This window comes from Rhineura floridana, chromosome 4 (genome assembly GCF_030035675.1).
Source record: "Rhineura floridana isolate rRhiFlo1 chromosome 4, rRhiFlo1.hap2, whole genome shotgun sequence".
Classification (NCBI taxonomy): domain Eukaryota; kingdom Metazoa; phylum Chordata; class Lepidosauria; order Squamata; family Rhineuridae; genus Rhineura; species Rhineura floridana.
The window spans coordinates 175,015,853-175,038,232 of record NC_084483.1 but is presented as its reverse complement, the minus strand read 5'-3'; the positions used below and the strand labels follow the sequence as shown (position 1 = coordinate 175,038,232).

Below are 22,380 nucleotides of genomic sequence, written 5' to 3'. Positions count from 1 at the left end.
CACTGAGAACACTCTCCTCTTTTATGCTTATTGACTCCTAGGGATGTCTGTTGTTGAGGGAAAAGGCACTAACAAGGATCTTGTTCTCAACCCCTCAAAAAGGGGTGAGGGGGCATGGTTGTGACTACATGGACCCTGATTCTGCTTTTGCCACTACACTACTAACTGACACCACAACCAAAACGACCCTGTTCATGAGGAACCCATATAAGAGATGGCAATGGTCCTTAAGGTACACAGACCCCAAGGTGCTTAAAGCTTTAAAGGTAAGAACCAGTACTATGAACTGAGCCCAGAAACAAATGGGTAACCAATGCAGAGTCATATGCTTTGTCCATCCCATCCTAAATGGAGACGGTGACATTTTGGACCAAGTGAAATTTCTTCTCACTTTGCAAGGGCAATCCTGTATACAGCTCATAGTTTGAGGTAAGCACTGATAGAATAGAGATGGCAGAGGATCACATCAAAAAGTGTAAGCATTGTTCTTAAGAGTTGTAAAGCAGCTGGTGGGTGGAATTGCAACAGTAACTTAGGTGCAGAGCTAACTAACAGCTCTGGTTGTATCCAGACAGTCCTGGCGCAAAATGGGCTAACAAGGGGAGGGAGTATTGCTTAGCAACTGGGTGGAGACAAAGACATTTCCTTCAGGCTAGATTACGTCTGTATAAAAAAACAGATTAAGGATGCTGTTGGATGACCGCCCACCCTGTTGCTCAACAGCCTCGCTGACCTCGGGTGAGGTGTTGGAGAAATCCAGAACAGTGGTTTTGAGTGATTTCAACATTCATGCTGAGGCCACCACAGTTCCAGCTTGGGAGTTTAAGAACATAAGAACATAAGAAGAGCCTGCTGGATCAGTTTATGGCCTCTATGGCAACTATGGGCCTGTCTCAAATGGTCATCGGACCAACACAACACACAGAGCATACCCTCAATCTAGTCTTTCCAGGGAGGGTGGTGGTCTGGAAACTGGTGGGATGGATATCACCCCATTGTCATGGTCAGACTACTTCCTGGTGAGGTATGGTCTTGCAGCGACAGTTCTCCCCTGCAACGATGATGGCCCAGCCCGAGACTGACGGAATCCAATAGATTCCTGACTGCTCTGGGGGATTCTCCAGTGGATAGAACAGATGATCCTGTTGAGCTCATACAATCATAGAGGTGGAAAGCCATTGAGTCCAACCCCCTGGCTCAATGCAGGAATCCAAATTAAAGCATACCCAACAGGTGCCTGTCCAGCTGCCTCTTGAATCTGTCTAGTGTTGGAGAGCCCACCATCTCCATAGGTCATTGGTTCCATTGTTGTACTGCTCTAAAAGTTAGGAAGTTTTTCCTGATGTTCACTTGAATTCTGGCTTCCTGTAACTTGAGCCCATTATTCTGTGTCCTGCACTCTGGGACGACTGAGAAGAGATCCAAGTCCTCCTCTGTGTGACAACCTTTCAAGTATTTGAAGAGTGTTATCATATCTCCCCTCAGTCTTCTCTTCTCCAGGCTAAACATGCCCAGTTCTTTCAATTTCTCCTCATAAAGCTTTGTTTCCAGTCCCCTCATCATCCTCGTTGCCCTCCACTGAACCCATTCCAGTTTGTCTGCATGCTTCTTAAAGTGTGGTGTCCAAAACTGGACACAATATTCAAGATGAGGCCTAAACAGTGCTGAATAGAGGGGACCCAATACTTCACGCGATTTGGAAACTATACTTCTGTTACTGCTGCCTAAAAGAGCATTTACCTTTTTTGCAGCCATATCACACTGTTGGCTCATATTCAGCTTGTGATCAACAACAAGATCCTTGTCGCTTGTTGTATTGCTGAGCCAAGTATCCCACATCTTATAACTGTGCATTTGGTTTCTGTTTCCTAGGTCTAGAATTTTGCACTTATCCCTGTTAAATTTCATTTAGTTGTTTTCAGCCTAATGCTCCAGCATATCAAGATCCCTTTGAATTTTGTTTGTCTTCCAAGGTATTAGCTATTCCTTCCAGTTTTGTTGTTGTGGTTATGTGCCTTCAAATCGATTACGACTTACGGCAACCATATGAATCAGAGACTTCTAATAGCATCTGTTATGAACCACCCTGCTCAGATCTTGTAAGTTCAGGTCTGTGGCTTCCTTGATGGAATCAATCCATCTCTTGTTTGGCCTTCCTCTTTTTCCTACTCCCTTCTATTTTTCCCAGCATTATTGTCATTTCTAGTGAATCATGTCTTCTCATGATGTGTCCAAACTATGATAACCTCAGTTTCATCATTTTATGTTCTGGTGACAGTTCTGATTTAATTTGTTCTAACACCCAATTATTTGTCTTTTTCAAGGTCCAAGCTCTCCTCCAACACCACATTTCAAATGAGTTGATTTTTCTCTTATCCTTTTTTTCACTGTCCAGCTTTCACAACCATACATAGAGATTGGGAATACCATGGTCTGAATGATCCTGACTTTAGTGTTCAGTGATACATCTTTGCATTTGAAGACCTTTTCTAGTTCTCTCATAGATGCCCTCGCCAGTCCTAGCCTTCTTCTGATTTCTTGACTATTGTCTCCATTTTGGTTAATGACTGTGCCAAGGTATTGATAATCCTTGACAAGTGCAATGTCCACGTTGTCAGCTTTAAAGTTACATAAATCTTCTGTTGTTATTACTTTAGTCTTCTTGACGTTCAGCTGTAGCCCTGCTTTTGTGCTTTCCTCTTTAACTTTCATCAGAATTCATTTTAAATCATTACTGGTTTCTGCTAGCAGTATGGTATTGTCTGCCTATCTTAATTTATTGATATTTCTCCCTCCAATTTTCACACCTCCTTTATCTTGGTCCAATCCCACTTTCCGTATGGTATATTTTGCGTATAGATTAAACAAATAGGGTGATCAAATACACCCCTCTCTCACACCCTTTCAGATGGGGAACCAGTCGGTTTCTCCATATTCTGTTCTTACAGTAGCCTCTTGTTCAGAGTATAGGGTGTGTCATGGCCCCGTCAGAGGACTCCTCAGATGAGGACGACTCGGGAGTAACAGCAGCAGACCCAGGAGCAGCAGGAGACACGGAGGAGCCTCCTGAGAATCCAGTTCCTTCTGCCCCTCAGCTGCAGAGCACCCCAGGGACAGCAGAGGCCCTGCAGCCAGACACAGACAGTGAACAGGATACTCCCCCCTCACCTGCAGAACGTAGACAGCAGAAGGTCAGGCAGAAGAGAGGCAGGCCTGTCTCCTTAAGGCCCAAGCGCTGAGGGCTCACACCTGCTGTCCATCCTGCTCTTTATAAGGCACACCTTGGCTGCAGCTTGTTGCTGACTGCAACGTCAGGCGTGGCTTTGTGTAGACCTAGTTTCCCTGCAGCATCTCTTTGACTGACCTCCTTGGCAACTGATCCCGGACCTCCACTGACCTCGCTTCTGGACTTCTGACTCGGCAAGTACGCTTTGGATAGGCCTGGCAGATTTACAACCCGACTGCTGGCTAAGGACTTTCCTTCCCTGCCAAAGACCCAGGAATTTCCAGCCCCCCCTGACACTGCTGATGCAGTGTAGAGCTGACAGGGTGCACATCAGGACAATCAGATGCTGTGGCACCCCCATTTCTTTTAAAGCATTCCATAGTTTTTCATGATCTACACAATCAAAGGCTTTGCTGTAATCTAGAAAGCACAAGGTGATTTTCTTCTGAAATTCTTTGGTTGGTTCCATCATCCAACATAGGTTTGCAACATGATCTCTGGTACCTCTTCCCTTTCTAAATCCAGCTTGAACGCCTAACATTCCTTGCTCCATATATGGTTAGAGCTTTTGCTGTATAATCTTGAGCATTACTTTACTTGCACGGGACATTAAGGCAATAGTTCAATAATTACTGCATTCCCTGGGATCCCCTTTCTTTGGAATTGGGATGTATATTGAACATTTCCAGTCTGTGGGCCATTGTTTAGTTTTCCATATTTCTTGACAATTTTTTGTCAACATTTGGACAGATTCAACCTCAGTAGCTTGTAGCAACTCTATTGGTATGCCATCTATTCCTGGTGATTTGTTTCTTCCAAGGATTTTAAGAGCAGCTTTCACTTCACATTCTAAAATTTCTGGTTCTTCATCATACGGTTCCTCCGTGAATGAATCTGTCATCTGGACATCTCTTTTCTAGAGTTCTTCAGTGTATCACTTCCATCTTCCTTTTATTTCATCTCGGTCAGTCAGTGTGTTCTCCGGTTGATTCAACACCCCTACTCTTCGTTTAAATTTCCCTTTCATTTCTCTAATCTTTCGGAATAGGGTTCTTGTTCTACCCTTTTTGTTGTCCTCTTCAATTTCTATACAAAAGCCATTGTAATAGTTCTCTTTGTCCCTACATACCAGTCGCTGTATTGTTGCATTTAGGGTTCTAACTATGTTTCTATCTCCTTTTGCTTTTGCATTCATTCTCTCTTTGACCATTTTAAGAGTTTCTTCAGTCATCCATTCAGGTCTTTCTCTCTTTTTAACTAGAGGTATTGTCTTTTTGCATTCTTCTCTGATCACGTCTCTGATTTCACTCCATAGTTTTTCTGGTTCTGTGTCAACTAAGGTAAAAGCCTCAAATCTGTTCCTTATTTGATCTATATATTCTTCTGGGATGTTATTTAAATCGTATTTTCGCATTATGATTGCTTTGTTGTTCTTCTTTAGCTTTACTCTGATTTTCGATATGTTCATGTACCACAGTCTGCTCTTGGTCTTCTTTTTGCAGATGGAATTCTCCATCTTCTGCTACAAATTATATAATCAATTTGTTTCCTATATTGACCATTTGGTGTCGTCCACGTATACAGTCATCTTTTGGGTTGTTCAAAAAAAGTGTTTGTGAGAAACAAATTATTGGCTTAACAGAATTCGATAAGCCTTTCTCCTGCTTCATTTCTATCTCCTAAGCAGAGCTTGGAAAAGTTACTTTTTTGAACTACAACTCCCATCAGCCCCAGCCAGCATGGCCACTGGATTGGGCTGATGGGAGTTGTAGTTCAAAAAAAGTAACTTTCCCAAGCTCTGCTCCTAAGCCCCAATTCTTAGTTCTTCTCTGTTCCCTGCTTTTGCATTCCAGTCCCCCATGAAAACAGCACATCTTGTTTTGGTGTGTGATCAATTTCTTCCTGTACTTCTGCGTAAAATCAATTCCTCTTCTTCTGCATTTGCCATTGGAGCATAGACTTGGATGATGGTTATGTTAATAGGTTTCCAGCTTTGTATCATCTGCAAATTTGATAAGCATTCCCTGCACCTCCTCATCCAAGTCATTAATAAAAGTGTTGAAGAGTACTGGACCCAGGATTGAGCCCTGCAGTACCCCGCTTACCTCCCCCGATTATTATTAAATTTTATTTATACCCCGCCTTTCGGTCAAAGGCCCTCAAGGCGGCTTACAAGAAAAATAAGCAAGTATAAAAATACAATAAAAATATTATAAAAGCAATACAATTTACAAAAAATAATTTAAATAACATTATCATTATCGGCACCGCCAAGAAAGAGGAGGTGGTGTTAGCGGGGGCAGCTGTTCCTGAGAAGCAGAAGGACGATAGGCATTTGTTACAGCAAAGCTGTTTGCTGTTTCGATGTTGTCTTCCTCTCCATGTCCTAGGGCTTGCTCAGCTGCTGCTCCCCGGGCTTCTGCTGGTGGTGGTGGTGATGGTTTATGTTGGGAGGCAGCTGCAGGAGCTCGAGCTCGGGGACCTGGGCCTTGCCTGGAGCAGGAGAAGGATGCAGTGGCTGTTGCTGAGCAGGAGGCCCCGCGTCAGAAGGCCCTCACCAGGCTGTCGTTGAGCAGGAGGCCCCACGCCGAGAAGCGGCAGCAAGGACCTGGGCCTTCCCTGGAGCAGGAGGAGGAGAAGGACATGGTGGTAGCGGCAGCAGCACAGATAGGGTTTCTGGTGCAGCATATTCTATACACAGAGAATCCATATAGGTCAAAACCAAGTCCAGAAGGAAGATCAGTCTCCAACCCATTGACGTAATAAACCTTAAACAAAACTATGCAGGTAAGAAGCCAGCAGGGGTGTGGGGGCTTTCCAGTGTTTTGCACCGCCTGCAGCATGTATGACTATCTGCCTGTTGGACAGAAGTCGTGGGTGTGCTCTCGGTGCAATGAGCTCCTGGCTTTCCGGGAACGACTTCATTTCCTTGAGGCCAAGGTGGCGGACCTGGAAAAGCTGAGAGAGGCAGAGAGGTGTGTGGAGGAGGCCTTCAGGGACGTTATAGCTGTGTCCCACTCCAACGATGATAGCTCTCCTGCTATCATGGACAACGATGGTCTCGGGGAAGGAGAGCATCCAGCTGAGGAAGAGGGAAACGATCCCTTAGAAGGGACCCATTCCTTGGGGGATGAGCAGCTATCCTCTCGTGCCGAGGATATATCTCCAGGGGCTGGAGGGATCCTTGTAGTGGGTGATTCGATCATTAGGAACATAGACAGTGGGGTGTGTGATGGGCGTGTAGACCGCAAGGTGTTTTGCCTGCCTGGTGCGAAGGTTGCGGATATCGCCCGTCGTTTAGATAGCTTGGTAGACAGTGCTGGGAAGGAGTCAGTGGTCGTGGTGCACGTTGGCACCAACGACATGGGGAAAGGCAGCCGTGAGGTCCTGGAAGCAAAATTTAGGTTGCTAGGTAGGATGCTGAAAGCCAGGACCTCCAAGGTGGCTTTCTCTGAAATGCTACCGGTTCCACGCGTAGGACCAGCCAGACAGGCCCAGCTTCGCAGTCTCAATGCGTGGATGAGACGATGGTGTCGGGTGGAAGGGTTTGGATTTGTTAGGCACTGGGGAACATTTTGGGACAAGCCGGGCCTGTACAAAAGGGACGGGCTCCACTTGAACCAGAATGGAACCAGACTGCTGGCACTTAAAATTAAAAAGGTGGCAGAGCAGCTTTTAAACTGACTGAGGGGGGAAACCCGACAGGAGCTGAGAAAGGTCCGGTTCGGAATAAACCTCCCCCCTGGGATAAAAACCAAAGAAATGATGAAATTTTAAAAGGGGTAGGCCTAGAAGTAGGCATTGTGAGAGCAGGGGCACAGGATATAAATTCAGAAGAGCAAAATTACCACAGGCCTAACCACAAGAGCCAAAGACACTTGAAGAGAGACACTGCTTACAAGTGCCTGTACGCTAATGCTAGGAGCCTGCGAACCAAGATGGGAGAACTGGAGTGCTTGGTCTTAGAGGAGAGCATTGATATAGTGAGCATAACCGAGACCTGGTGGAATGGAGAAAACCAGTGGGATACGGTTATCCCTGGATATAAACTATATCGGAAGGACAGGGAAGGACGTATTGGTGGCGGAGTCGCTCTATACGTGAAAGAAGGCATTGAATCCAGCAAGCTCGAAACCCCAAAAGAGGCAGACTCCTCCACAGAATCGTTGTGGGTGGTGATACCATGCCCCAGGAGGGACTTAATACTGGGAACGATCTATCGTCCCCCTGATCAAAATGCTCAGGGAGACCTGGAGATGAGATATGAAATTGAGGAAGCATCCAAACTAGGAAATGTGGTAGTAATGGGTGACTTCAACTACCTGGACATAGACTGGCTGCATATGTGTTCCAGTCATGACAAAGAAGCAAAGTTTCTAGATATTCTAAATGACTATTCCCTAGACCAGTTGGTCATGGAACCGACCAGAGGGACGGCAACCCTGGACTTAATCCTCAGTGGGGACCGGGACCTGGTGCGAGATGTAAGTGTTGTTGAACCGATTGGGAGCAGTGACCACAGTGCTATTAAATTAAACATACATGTAAATGGCCAATTGCCAAGAAAATCCAACACGGTCACATTTGACTTCAAAAGAGGAAACTTCACAAAAATGAGGGGATTGGTAAAAAGAAAGCTGAAAAACAAAGTCCAGAGGGTCACATCACTCGAAAATGCTTGGAAGTTGTTTAAAAACACTATATTAGAAGCTCAACTGGAGTGCATACCGCAGATCAGAAAAGGTACCGCCAGAGCCAAGAAGATGCCAGCATAGTTAACGAGCAAAGTCAAGGAAGCTCTCAGAGGCAAAAAGTCTTCCTTCAGAAAATGGAAGTCTTGTCCAAATGAAGAAAATAAAAAAGAACACAAACTCTGGCAAAAGAAATGCAAGAAGACAATAAGGGATGCTAAAAAAGAATTTGAGGAGCACATTGCTAAGAACATAAAAACCAACAACAAAAAATTCTATAAATACATTCAAAGCAGGAGACCATCTAGGGAGACAATTGGACCCTTGGATGATAAGGGAGTCAAAGGTGTACTAAAGAACAATAAGGAGATTGCAGAGAAGCTAAATGAATTCTTTGCATCTGTCTTCACAGTGGAAGATATAGGGCAGATCCCTGAACCTGAACTAACATTTGCAGGAAGGGATTCTGAGGAACTGAGGCAAATAGTGGTAACGAGAGAGGAAGTTCTAAGCTTAATGGATAATATGAAAACTGACAAATCACCGGGCCCGGATGGCATCCACCCGAGAGTTCTCAAAGAACTCAAAGGTGAAATTGCTGATCTGCTAACTACAATATGTAACTTGTCCCTTGGGTCCTCCTCCGTGCCTGAGGACTGGAAAATGGCAAATGTAACGCCAATCTTCAAAAAGGGATCCAGAGGGGATCCCGGAAATTACAGGCCAGTTAGCTTAACTTCTGTCCCTGGAAAACTGGTAGAAAGTATTATTAAAGCTAGATTAACTAAGCACAGAGAAGAACAAGCCTTGCTGAAGCAGAGCCAGCATGGCTTCTGCAAAGGAAAGTCCTGTCTCAGTAACCTATTAGAATTCTTTGAGAGTGTCAACAAGCATATAGATAGAGGTGATCCAGTGGACATAGTGTACTTAGACTTTCAAAAAGCGTTTGACAAGGTACCTCACCAAAGGCTTCTGAGGAAGCTTAGCAGTCATGGAATAAGAGGAGAGGTCCTCTTGTGGATAAGAAATTGGTTAAGAAGCAGAAAGCAGAGAGTAGGAATAAACGGACAGTTCTCCCAATGGAGGGCTGTAGAAAGTGGAGTCCCTCAAGGATCGGTATTGGGACCTGTACTTTTCAACTTGTTCATTAATGACCTAGAATTAGGAGTGAGCAGTGAAGTGGCCAAGTTTGCTGATGACACTAAATTGTTCAGGGTTGTTAAAACAAAAAGGGATTGCGAAGAGCTCCAAAAAGACCTCTCCAAACTGAGTGAATGGGCAGAAAAATGGCAAATGCAATTCAATATAAACAAGTGTAAAATTATGCATATTGGAGCAAAAAATCTGAATTTCACATATACGCTCATGGGGTCTGAACTGGCGGTGACCGACCAGGAGAGAGACCTCGGGGTTGTAGTGGACAGCACGATGAAAATGTCGACCCAGTGTGCGGCAGCTGTGAAAAAGGCAAATTCCATGCTAGCGATAATTAGGAAAGGTACTGAAACTAAAACAGCCGATATCATAATGCCGTTGTATAAATCTATGGTGCGGCCACATTTGGAATACTGTGTACAGTTCTGGTCGCCTCATCTCAAAAAGGAGATTCTAGAGTTGGAAAAGGTTCAGAAGAGGGCAACCAGAATGATCAAGGGGATGGAGCGACTCCCTTATGAGGAAAGGTTGCAGCATTTGGGGCTTTTTAGTTTAGAGAAAAGGCGGGTCAGAGGAGACATGATAGAAGTGTATAAAATTATGCATGGCATTGAGAAAGTGGATAGAGAAAAGTTCTTCTCCCTCTCTCATAATACTAGAACTCGTGGACATTCAAAGAAGCTGAATGTTGGAAGATTCAGGACAGACAAAAGGAAGTACTTCTTTACTCAGCGCATAGTTAAACTATGGAATTTGCTCCCACAAGATGCAGTAATGGCCACCAGCTTGGACGGCTTTAAAAGAAGATTAGACAAATTCATGGAGGACAGGGCTATCAATGGCTACTAGCCATGATGGCTGTGCTGTGCCACCCTAGTCAGAGGCAGCATGCTTCTGAAAACCAGTTGCCGGAAGCCTCAGGAGGGGAGAGTGTTCTTGCACTCGGGTCCTGCTTGCGGGCTTCCCCCAGGCACCTGGTTGGCCACTGTGAGAACAGGATGCTGGACTAGATGGGCCACTGGCCTGATCCAGCAGGCTCTTCTTATGTTCTTATGTTCTTATCAGTATCGCCAGGTATTCCAAAGTACAGCAAGGCAGCATCACTTCCAAAGTGATGTGTTCTCTCAATATTGGCACTTCCAGCACGTGCCTGATGCTTTTTGAACAGATGGAAAATGTTTCTCTAGGAAGCCTCTTTGCCATTCAGGTCATTATGATTGAGAAGGAACCACTGATTAGCACTCTTTGAGTACGATCTGGAGCCAACTCTGGATCAACCTGATAGTTGTTTCATCCACCCCAAATTTAGCTAGCTTGCTAATCTGAATATCATGGGGCACTTTGTCCAAAGCTTTGATGAATTTGAGATATATTATGTCCACGGCATTCCCACAGTCTCCCAGTCTCAAAAAATGAGATAAGATTAGTCTGGTAGGATTTATTCTTGATAAATCCGTATCAGCTTCTAGTAATCACTGCATTGTTTTCAAGGTTGCCCTGGGCTCCTGCTGGAAGGAAGGGCGAGATATAAATCTAATTAATTAATTAATTAATTAATTAATAAAAAATAAGATGCTTACAGATTGACTGCTTTATAATCTGCTTCAGAATTTTCCCAGGGATCGATATCAGGCTGATTGGTCTGTAGTTCCCTGGTTCCTCCTTTGTGCCCTTTCTGAAGATAGGGACAACATTAGCCCTCCTCCAATCATCTGGCACTTCACCCATCCTCCATAATTTTGTAAAGATAACGGCAGTGGTTCCAAGAGTTCTTCAGCCAGTTCCTTCAATATTCTAGGGTGCAGTTCATCGGGCCTTGGAGATTTGAACTCGTTCAAAGTGATTAGGTATTCCTTGACCATTTGTCTATCAATCTCAAGCTGCAATCCTGCCCCTTCAACTTCATGTTTCCCAGGAGGGTCACAGACCCTCTTTTGGAAGAAAACTCAGCCAAAGTAGGAATTGAGCACTTCTGCCTTTTCTTTGTCATCTGTTATCATTTTGACATCCTCACTGAGTAGCTGTACTACCGTTTCTTTTCTCTGTCTTTTACTATGGATGTACCTGAAGAAAGCTTTTTGATTGCTTTTGGCATCTCTCGCTAACCTCAGCTCATTCTCAGCTTTAGCCTTCCTGACACCATCCCTGCAGTTCCGTGCTACCTGCCTGTACTCTTTCTTTGTAGTCTGGCCTTCCTTCCACTTTCTGTATGCATCTTTTTCTGTTTTCAGGTTATCTCTTTAGTTTTTTGTGAAGGCACACTGGCTTCTTCTGCTGACTTGCCTCTTTTTTCCACTGCAGACTGTCCTCTAGTTTCATCCTCAAGTGCCTGGAAGTGGTTCTGTAGTTCCACCGGTGATGGGTGTCTCCTCGCTCTTCTGCTCCTGTCACCCTTTTCCACAGAGTTTCCTCCACTTCATTGTTGCTCTCCACAACAGTCTCCTCTTCTGCTTCAAAGTGCTGCTGTTCTTCCACCTCCTCTACCTCTCTTTGCTGTTGTTGTTCCAGCATTCTAAGAACTCTTCATCACCTCTTATACTCTTTAGCGTGTCCAGGTGCCATTCCAGGCCCCTCACTTTTTCTTCCAACAGCACCACCAGCTTGCACTTGTTGCATGTGTATGCCATGTTATTCTCAAGCAAGAAAACAACCATTGCACACACCTTGCAGGTCACTACCACTGGAGTGTCCTTCCTGTCCATAGTGTTTACTGCCTTTGTTCCCTTCTTTCTATTAGTATTGCAATGGCCTGTGCTTTGTCCTGTCCTTCTTCAGTGTAAATAGGAGAGTCCCACTGGTATGCGGTGCGCCATACAAGGAGGAAAAAAAGGGTCCTAGTCTCACTATGGAATAGTGAGATACATAGGGCCACTCACATGATTGCTTCTGAGGACCCTCTCTGGTACCGTGGAGCTCCCTTTGCTCCTTGATATACTGAGGAACTGTGATTGATGAAATGGACCAGTGAGGTCTAGAGCATAAGTGGCATACATCTTGCTCCAGAGCCGACCGAGCATGTGTTCAGACTTATAATTGTGCCTACTACATGACGGTGAGGGAAGCAAGCAGATCCTATTTTGCTACCTCCATTGCCTCCTCGAGGAGCTGCCCGGCTGAGTTGTTCTGTGTGGTTCGGAGATTGGTCACTCCTGACCAGAGCAGTGGACGTCTGGAGCACATGGTGTCCAGCTGTAACCAGCTGGCTAAACACTTCAAGGACAAAGTTGCTCACCTCCGCAGTGATTTAGATGTTGCTATTGTGGCAGTTCCAGCCAAAGTGTCCAATGTAACATTAAACCCAATGCTGTGGGATCAATTCCAGTTAATGTGCCCTGATGATGTCGACAAGATAATTGCAGTGCTGCGCATGGCCACCTGCTCATCAGATCCTTGTCCATCCTCACTTGTTAAAATTAGCAGGAAGGGGGTTAATGAATGGGTCACAGGTGCAGTAAATCCATCTTTGCATGATGGTGTGATGCCCACTGCCCTTAAAGAGGCAGTGGTACGTGCTCTTGTTTAAAAGCCCACACTGGACCCAATGGAGTGCATTTTCTATATACCAGTCGCCAACAGCCCATTTCTTGGCAAAGGTGGTGGAGAAGCTGGTTGTAGAGCAACTGCAAGTATTCCTGGATGAGACTGATTATCTAAATCCATCACAATCTGGATTCAGGCCTGGTTTTGAAACAAAATCAGCCTTGGTCGCCCTGTTGGATGAACTTTATCGTGAGAGAGACAGGGGGAGTGCAACCCTGTTACTTCTGCTCGAACTCTCAGTGGCATTTCATACCACTGACCATGGTATCCTCCTGGATTGCTTCAGTGGCATGGATATTGGTGGCACTGTATTAGTGGTTCCACTTTTACCTTCAGTGTTGCGTCCAAGAATAACATTGGGTGAGTGTTCCTCAAGCCCCTGACACTTTGGAATGGCGTTCCACAAGGTACTATTCTCTCCCCACAGTGCTATTTAACATCTATACGAAACCGTTGGGAGCAGTCATTAGGAGTTTTGGAGCACGGTGTCAGCAATATGCTGATGACATGCAGCTCTATTTCTCCATAACATCTGAATCAGGAGAGGCTGTGAATACTCTTGATCGGTGTCTGAATGTTGTAGTGGACTGGACCATGGCCAATAAACGGTATATGAATCTTGGGAAGGCAGAAACTCTTTGGGTTCCCATGTCTGGGAGATAGTTACCTGTTCTGGATGGGATCATGCTCCCTCTGAAGGACCTGGTCTGTAGCCTAGAGGTACTTCTGGATTCATCTTTGTCGCTAGAGGCTCAAGTATCCTCTGTGGCTAGAGTGCCTTTTACCAGCTCATCAGCTATGGCTGTTCTTGGACAGGGATAACCTGACCTCTGTAGCCCATGTGTTGGTAACCTCGAGGCTGGATTACTACAATGTACTCTATGTGGGGCTGCCCTTGGCCTTGGTTCAGAAGCTCCAACTGGTGCAAAATGCGGCAGCAAGACTGCTGATGGGAGCACATGGCCAACACAGGTGATACCACTCTTAAAACATCTGTACTTGCTGCCCATCTACTGCCGAGCCAGGTTCAAGGTATTAAGGTTGTCATCCCATGTTGGCAAGGCTCATTTAAAATTGACACGAAATTGAGTTTCAGTGTCATTGGCCCAGTTCTGTGGAATGCTCTGCCAACAGAAATTCAGCAGGAGCCTTCTGTTATAACTTTTAAACGCTTGCTGAAAGTGCTTCAACGCTTTTAAACACTTGCTTTTTGTTCCGCCAGACTTATGCAGGCAACGAAGAACTTTTTGCAATAGTTGACCTTTGTTTTTACTGTATTTTTATTGGGTTTTTTTTAACTGGTTATAAACCACTTTGATATTTTTAATGAAATACAAAGATATTTATAAAATAAATAAACATTAAAAAGGCCAACATATTCAGTTTGTTGATCAGAGACTGGATGTGATTTGTCTCCTTGTCCCCCCCCCTTCTTTTCTCGGGATACGGTCTATATTGGGGGTGGCAAATATAACTGCGCTTTACAACATTTAGCGGCTGGAAGTTTTATTACTTAATTGGGGGAGTGATTGGCCGCCATTTTATAAGTGGTTAGATTTTGTTTTGGTGTGAGTGTGTGAATGTGTGTGTATGTGTGTTTTTTATCATGTGCCTGGGATAGAGGACTTTGCACCGAGTGGGGAGACTTGCGGGGGGCCCAGTTAGCGTAGTGACGGGTAGCGGGAGGTATGGTGGTGGGAGAAGGACATGCCAGGTAAGGGGAACTCGGCCCAGACAATTAGTGGCTGTGCCCTGTTCCGGTCCTTCTCACATCCACAGGGTTGCTGGGTGTCCTCTCAGCCAGCTCTCGGATCTCCAAGTGCTGCTTTTAAATGCCAGATCGGTACATAATAAAACCTCCCTTGTCCATGATTTAATTGTGGAGGAGGGGGCCGGTCTGGCATGTATAACCGAGACTTGGGTGGGTGAGCAGGGAGGAGTTACTCTCTCCCAGCTCTGCCCACCTGGGTATATGGTTCAGCACTATGGTAGATCCGAGGGTCGGGGAGGTGGGGTTGCTGTGGTCTATAGGAGTTCTTTCTCTCTCGTCAAGCACCCTGTCCATGTGACTACTGGTCTGGAGTGTCTCCACCTTGTCTTGGGCCATAGGGACAGACTGGGAATTTTGTTGGTGTACCGTCCACCCTGCTGCCCAACAGCTTCCCTAACTGAGGGGACAGAACTGGTCTCGGAGGCATTGTTGAGATCCCCTAGACTATTGGTACTGGGGGATATCAATATCCACGCCGAGGCTGCTTTATCAGGGGCGGCTCAGGACTTCATGGCCTCCATGACAACCATGGGGCTGTCCCAATTTGTTATAGGCCCAACACATGTGTCGGGACATACTCTGGATCTGATTTTTGCCACAGGACATGGAGAGGGTGATCTGGAGCTGGGGAATTTTTCAACTATTCCTTTGTCATGGACAGATCACCGCTTGTTGAAGTTTAGACTCACAGCGGCCTTTCCCCTCTGCAAGGGTGGGGGACCCATTAAGCTGGTCCGCCCCTGGAGCCTGATGGATCCTGAAGGTTTTCAAAAAGCTCTGGGGATTTTTCCGGCTGAGAAGACTGGCGCTCCTGTTGAGGCCCTGGTCGAACTGTGGAACACGGAAATGACTCGGGCCGTTAACACAATCGCTCTTGCGCGCCCCCTCCTATGTAGAGCTCATACAGCTCCGTGGTATACCCCGGAGCTGAGAGTGATGAAACAAGAGAGGAGGCGGCTTGAGTGCAGATGGAGACGAACTCCTGACGGATGCAATCTTGCACTGGTGAGGGCCTTTACCAAGCGGTACTCAGAAGCGGTGAGAGCAGCAAAGAAGCGATATTTTGCTGCTACTATCAAGTCATCTCTCTGCCGCCTAGCAGAGCTTTTTAAGGTTGTCCGAGGGCTATTACATTCTGGCCCTCGGGACATTATAGAGTCATCGGAAGCTCGCTGTAATGAGTTTGCTAGGCACTTCCAGGACAAGATTTTATGCATCCGCCAGGACTTAGACTCCAATATTACAGCAGTTGAACCTAATGAGGCGTCCAGAACACAGTCTTGTCCTCATTTATTGGATGAGTTTCAATTGGTGCAGCTTGAGAAAGTTGACAAGGTGCTTAGACTGGTGCGTGCGACCACTTCTGCTCTGGATCCTTGCCCCTCTTGGCTGGTAAAAGCTAGCAGGGATGGTACAGCCGGCTGGGCCAGGGAAGTGATAAATGCCTCCTTGCGAAAGTGGTCCCCAGCTGCCTGAAAGAGGCGGCTGTTAGACCACTTCTAAAAAAGTCTTCCTTGGATCCAGAAAACCTAAATAACTATAGGCCGGTAGCGAATGTTCCATTCCTGGGCAAGGTCTTGGAGCAGGTGGTTGCTAACCAGCTCCAGACACTCTTGGATGAAACCGATTATCCAGATCCATTTCAATCCGGTTTCAGGCCCGGTTTTGGTACTGAGACAGCCTTGGTCGCCCTGTACGATGACCTATGTCGGGAGAGGGACGGGGGGAGTGTAACCCTGTTGATTCTCCTTGATCTCTCAGCTGCTTTTGATACCATCGACCATGGTATCCTTCTGGAGCGGCTTATGGAGTTGGGAGTTGGAGGTACTGCTTGGCAGTGGCTCCGCTCCTACTTGGTAGGTCGGCTCCAGAAGGTAGTGCTTGGGGAGCATTGCTCGATACCCTGGGTTCTCCAGTATGGGGTCCCGCAGGGGTCAGTTCTGTCCCCCATGCTCTTTAACATCTACATGAAGCCGCTGGGGGCGGTCATCAGTAGTTTTGGAGTGCGTAGCCATCAGTACGCTGATGACACGCAGCTCTACTTCTCCTTTTCATCTTCTTCAGGTGAGGCTGTCAATGTGCTGAACCGTTGCCTGGCCGCAATAATGGACTGGATGAGAGCTAATAAATTGAAACTCAATCCAGACAAGACTGAGATACTGTTAGTGAGCGGTTTTTCTGATCAGATGGTGGATACTCAACCTGTCCTGGACGGGGTTACACTCCCCCTGAAGGAGCAGGTTCGTAGTCTGGGAGTTCTTTTAGATCCTTCATTGTCACTTGAGGCCCAGGTAGCCTCGGTGGCACGAAGTGCGTTCTACCAACTTCGGTTGGTAGCTCAGCTACGTCCCTATCTGGGCAGCAACGACCTCGCTTCAGTTATCCATGCTCTGGTAACCTCAAGACTGGACTACTGCAATGCGCTTTACGTGGGGCTACCTTTGAAGATGGTTCGGAAACTGCAGCTCTTGCAAAACGCTGCGGCCCAATTGTTGACTAGGACTAAACGTTCTGAACATATAACACCTGTTCTGGCCCGTTTGCACTGGCTGCCTATATGTTTCCGGGCCAGATTCAAAGTGTTGGTTTTGACCTATAAAGCCTTACACGGCGCGGGTCCGCAATACCTGATGGAACGCCTCTCCCGATATGAACCTACCCATACACTGTGTGCAACATCGAAGGCCCTCCTCCGGGTACCGACTCATAGAGAGGCTCGGAGGATGACGACAAGATCTAGGGCCTTCTCAGTGGTGGCCCCCAAACTATGGAATACTGTTTCTGACGAGGTGTGCCTGGCGCCAACATTGCTTTCTTTTCAGCGCCAGGTTAAAACTTACCTCTTTTCCCAGGCATTTTAATACATTTTAATATATTTAGTATATTTATAACACTCTGGTATACTAAATTAATTGTGTAATATGTTTTAGCTTTTGGGAATTTCTGTTATGTGTGTGGTAGTTATTATGTGATTTTATCATATTGTATTTTTATATTCATGTTGTTCACTGCCCAGAGAGCCGTTGGCTGTGGGCGGTATAGAAACTGAATAAAATAATAATAATAATAATAATAATAATAAACTGCAGCAGTAGTTTCATTCAGTTATATAGCCTGGCCTCATCTGCTCTGTGGTCTGACTGCTTAATCAGAGGACTATTTGTACAGTTATTGCAGCAGTCTTATTGCTACAATTTTGTTCAACCTACATATTTATGCATTATATAGCCATCATGACTAGAAGCAGCCTCTGAGTACTGTGCATCTGCAGTACCCCGTATTGTCCTCATAACATTTGAGATTTTCACTTGAACCATGCCTTCCATTACTCTGGCCAGCTGCATTACTGATTGTCTTTGCTCCAAGCAGATATCAAATTGCCTAGAATAGGAGTGGGGAACCCATTTCAGTGTGAGGGCTACACTTCCTTCTGGACAACCTTTTGGGGGCCACATGCCAATGGCCCAGACCCTTGTACAATTAACTAGTTTCTACACATGCGCACACACACAAACACCCTCTCTATTGTCCATTCTGGCAAGCAAGAGGCATTATCAGAACTCAAAGACACATTCAAGTCAGGAAAAGCACTCAAAGAGGATGTGAAGCAGCAGGGCCAGCAGTAGGTGTAGGTGTGTGTGTGTGGCCTGAGGAGAGTCCTCAGAGCCATATAGGGAGGCTTAGAGGGTCACATATGCCCCTAGGCCTGAGGTTCTCCACCCCGGCCCAGAATTAATGTGTTTATATGAAGATGCCCAGAGAGTGTTATTAAACTGAGAGTCAAAGAAAAAGAAAGGAAATGTCTCTCTTTCTTCTTAGGGCAGTAACAGAAGCAATACATTTTAAAGAACTCATTTCCATGACATTAAACCAGTGATGTTCACTTTCCAACCCACAGACTCCATGGTGGTGGATATCACTGCTCTAAGCTAGGAGGCAGAAATGACTCCCGTACAATTGTTTTAAATGCCAACAGCAAAGAACACTGAATTCTTTAACGCTGTAGGTGAGAGCTACATATTCTCCTTCTGGCAATAAGTCTTGTAACAGAAGCACAACAGGGGACAAGTCAACAATATAGAAGTAATAATTTATACATCACTGTCTACTGAAAGCCTCTCACAATTTTCCCTCCTGCACAAATAGGTATATGCTGCACTCTACAATCCCAGAAAAGTTAAATATACATTTAGATAATCCAAGAAGCACCAGTTACTGTAGCACATTTTTTAAAAGGAACAATAAGCATTTGTTAATTATGGGTAGATTTGAATTTGTTATAGTTTAGGAGTGTTGTATATGTCTGGATGAGGGTCAAATTTATAAAGTACTAAAAATCCAATTTGTGAAAGATTTGGCATATAAAACATGGTATCTAAAAATATACTATATATATATATATATATATATATATATATATATATATATATTGTTAAGGGTTAATTCCTCTGACACACTAAAGCACCTCGAGGGTCATCCTTGAGAGTTATCTACTGTTTTGATTAAGCACCGCCATCTTACAATGGATGTCTATATCCGCCATCTTAGTAATATAAGCTGGTCATGTACTATGGCGGGAAGCATGACTCTGGGAATACACTGGTGGAACTAGTTCAATGTAACACACTGTAATATTACCATATATGGAGTTCCTACTGTAAGCTTCCTGTAAATTGTTTACTGAGGGGTATAAATATCGGGGGAACAAGACAATCTGGGTCGACCGCACTCACTCTGAATTGCTGGTGTGAGTGCTGCTTATTTTTTAATAAATTATTTTTTAAGTTTTTATCCTGAACTGCTGTTAGCGTCTTGTTTTGGGCCAGAGCGAGAAACGAACATTTTCTCACAACAATATGTCTCTCTCTCTCTCATACACACACACATTTATATATACACATATACATATACACACACCATAGAATAAAGCCTGACACTCATTTTGAGATCCTAATCAGCTGACAATTGATTCCATAAACATTTAAAATAATCCATACCTGCTTCTGCAGCATCTCCGCCTGCCAGAGTTCCATTTTCTTGTTGAGCTACCAAATTTTTCAGTATAACTTGTGTGGCCCCCAGTCTTGGCAGTGTAACATGTGTAAGAAATGGCAAATTGTTTTTCTTGGCAAATGCCTGACTGGTTTCTCTTCTTTTTCTAAGAAAACCACCTTCTGGAAACAATACAATCCACTTCCGATCACGGTTCCTATAATATTTTTCTACATGTTCCTGGAGAAGCACAAGCTGCTGGTCACGGTAAGCTTTTCCCTGAAACAGCAATTATAAATGAGATACTTAAGTACAATTTTAGAAGAAAGTTTATTTTCATAATGTTAGTTATTGTTTACATCAAATAAAATTTCCAAATCAAATGATCGCACTTGATACTGAATTTAGGGGTTGGAAGAAAAAAACACTCCCTCCCCAAAAATAATTTCCCTGTAAATACTCTGTCAGAGGGTCTTCACAGGATCAGTAAGGACTCCTTCCCATAAAGTTTATGGGTCCAGAACAATCAACAATGACTCTGTCAAATACATTTATTTGTACTGTTGGTGTGGAAAATACGAGTACCTCAGAAACAACTCCACTGGATCTAAACCATCCCCTTCTTGGCTTATGTCTGTTGTAAAATGTGTATCTCTCCCTAGCCTTTCAGGCTTGTGCTAAGTGAATGTTAATTCTTTGTAAAGTACTGGCATTTAGAATCTGTTGAAATTGCCTTTCTGTATCTAGGGCAAAGGCAAAGAATGTGTTCCCTGCAGAGATGCATTTAACCCTGAAAAGAACAAAACATGTTTGTTCTTTTCCAATACACTAGTAATGAAGGGTCTGTTCAAAGGGGGTGATAACTTTAAGATAGGATCTGTCAAAAGAACAGGAAGACAGGAAGGATGAAAACGCACCTTTTGTTCTTTTATTACGTCTGTTTACGACTTTGTTTATGTCTCTGTCTTTCATCTGTTTACTGGTGATCTATAAAATGTTGGTGCTTCCTAAATAAACTTGTCCATCTGACCATTGCTGTCGCTCGGTTGGACTGAGGGCTGCTTTGTGCTGGTGCAACCTTTGGCCAAAGATCAATTGTGTGTAAATGTGTTTTCCTTCCTAGCCTGGTTCAGGGTCCAATCCAGCTCCATGCCTTACCTGGGGAAGGAGGCACGGTGAGATCAATATCAGGATCTCGCTCAACAGTACAATTAGTCTTATAAAAAACTATTCATTGCCTGTCATGTATTATCAGAAAAATAACGCAGTCACCTCCTCATGGTCTAAGGCAGCCTTCCCCTCCTGGTGACCTCCAGACATTTTGGACATCTGAAGACCAGTCTGAAGAAGCTTGGTCTACGGTCACAGGGTTGCCCATCTCACAACCACAGGGTTGCTTCTTCAGTGATGTACAAACATACTGAGAAACTTCATATTGTATTAATGAAGGTGGTTTGTTTATTCAGAGAACATCTCAGAGAATGGTGGTCAGTATTAATCATTTCTTACAAACATATATCCCATAAGTTACACAACCTTTTGCTTCATAGACAGTAAAACATTTAACACTACCTGGTCACCTATACAATAATTTAGTAATAGGCAAAAAACCTTGCGGTTTAAGAATGTACCTATAGCCCACAGATATTTCTATCAAACTTTAAAAAGCAGGGAAGTTGGGCAGCTATAGGGAATGCACCAGAGGAGCAGCAGACCTGACCTCCTCTCTGAGATATTGGACTGCCCTACAAATTGGTCAAAATGCAAACACAATTTGGGTTGGTCTTTCACAGTCCAATCCATTTCCTGTGAAGCTTGGAAGAATTTGGTAACATGTGCCTCTTACAATAGAAATATCTGTGGGCTAGAGGTACATTCTTAAACCGCAAGGTTTTTTGCCTATTAGTAAATTTCCCTGATTTTTAATCCAGGAGATAAGAAATGGGTTCCTATGCAAGTTTGCTGAGAATGGATTGATCATTTGCATGCTTATTGAGTTCAGTGGGATTCACTCCCATGCAGTCATGCTTAGGACAGGTGAAACTGACCACAGGGGATGGGGAGAGGAGGAGGAGGAGGAGGGAGGGGAGGAAAGGCAGAGGGGAGGACTGGGATGGGAGCAGGCAGGAGGGGGACGGGAGGAGAAGGACAGGTTTGATTATTTGCATGCTTATTGAGTTCAATGGGATTTACTTCTATGCAATCATGGTTAGGATAGGAAAAACTGACCATGGGGGAGGAGGAGGGGGAAAGGGAAGGAGCATATTGGAAGGGGCAAAGGGAGGGGGAGGGGACGCTCGATCATTTGCATGCTTACAGAGTTCAACGGTATTTACTTCCGTGCAATCATGCTTAAGATAGGCAAAACTGACCATGTGGAGGAGGAAGGGGAGGGGGAAGGAGGGAATTGGAAGGTGATGGGGATGGGTAGGGAGGGGCAAAGGAAGGCTGAGAGGCAGTGACTGGCTCAAAGTCATCCAGTGAGCTTCATGGCTGTGTGGGGATTAGAATCCTGTTCTCCCAGGTCACAGTCCAACACTGACCATGGGGAGGGGCAGGGAAGGGAGGAGGAGAGTGAGGGTAGGAGATTGGGTGGGTGGGCATTGGGCAGAAGGGAAGACCCTTTCCTTTCCAAAAAGAAAACATTATGAACAGTATCATTGCTTTCCAGCATTTCCCCCACCTTTTTATTCTACAGCAGGCACATGTAGCCTCCCACCCAAATTTAAACCAAAGCTGTCCCTAGCCACATCCACACCAGGCCTTTAGTTCACTTTGGACAGTCATGGCTTCTCTCAAAGAATCCTGGGAAGTGTAGTTAGTGAAGGGTGCTGAGAGTTGCTAGGAGACGCCCTGTTCCCCTCACAGACCTTCAGTCAGAGTGGTTGACTCTTAAACCACACTGGTCACTGGAGGTCTCTCAGTGGAACAGGAGTCTCCTCTCAGCACCCTTCACAAACTACACTTCCCAGGATTCTCTGAGGAAAGTGAAATCATGATTAGCC

General features: G+C 45.0%; 1 protein-coding gene across 2 annotated transcripts in view; it reads right to left on the bottom strand.

The window, feature by feature from the left end:
- Positions 1 to 22,380, bottom strand: part of LPGAT1 (lysophosphatidylglycerol acyltransferase 1) — a 133,480-nt gene that overhangs the window by 52,040 nt on the left and 59,060 nt on the right. For both annotated transcript variants that reach the window (XM_061625270.1, XM_061625271.1), the window contains exon 6: positions 19,381 to 19,654. In XM_061625270.1, coding sequence (XP_061481254.1) covers positions 19,381 to 19,654 — 274 coding nt within the window. The remainder of the gene's footprint in view (positions 1 to 19,380; positions 19,655 to 22,380) is intronic.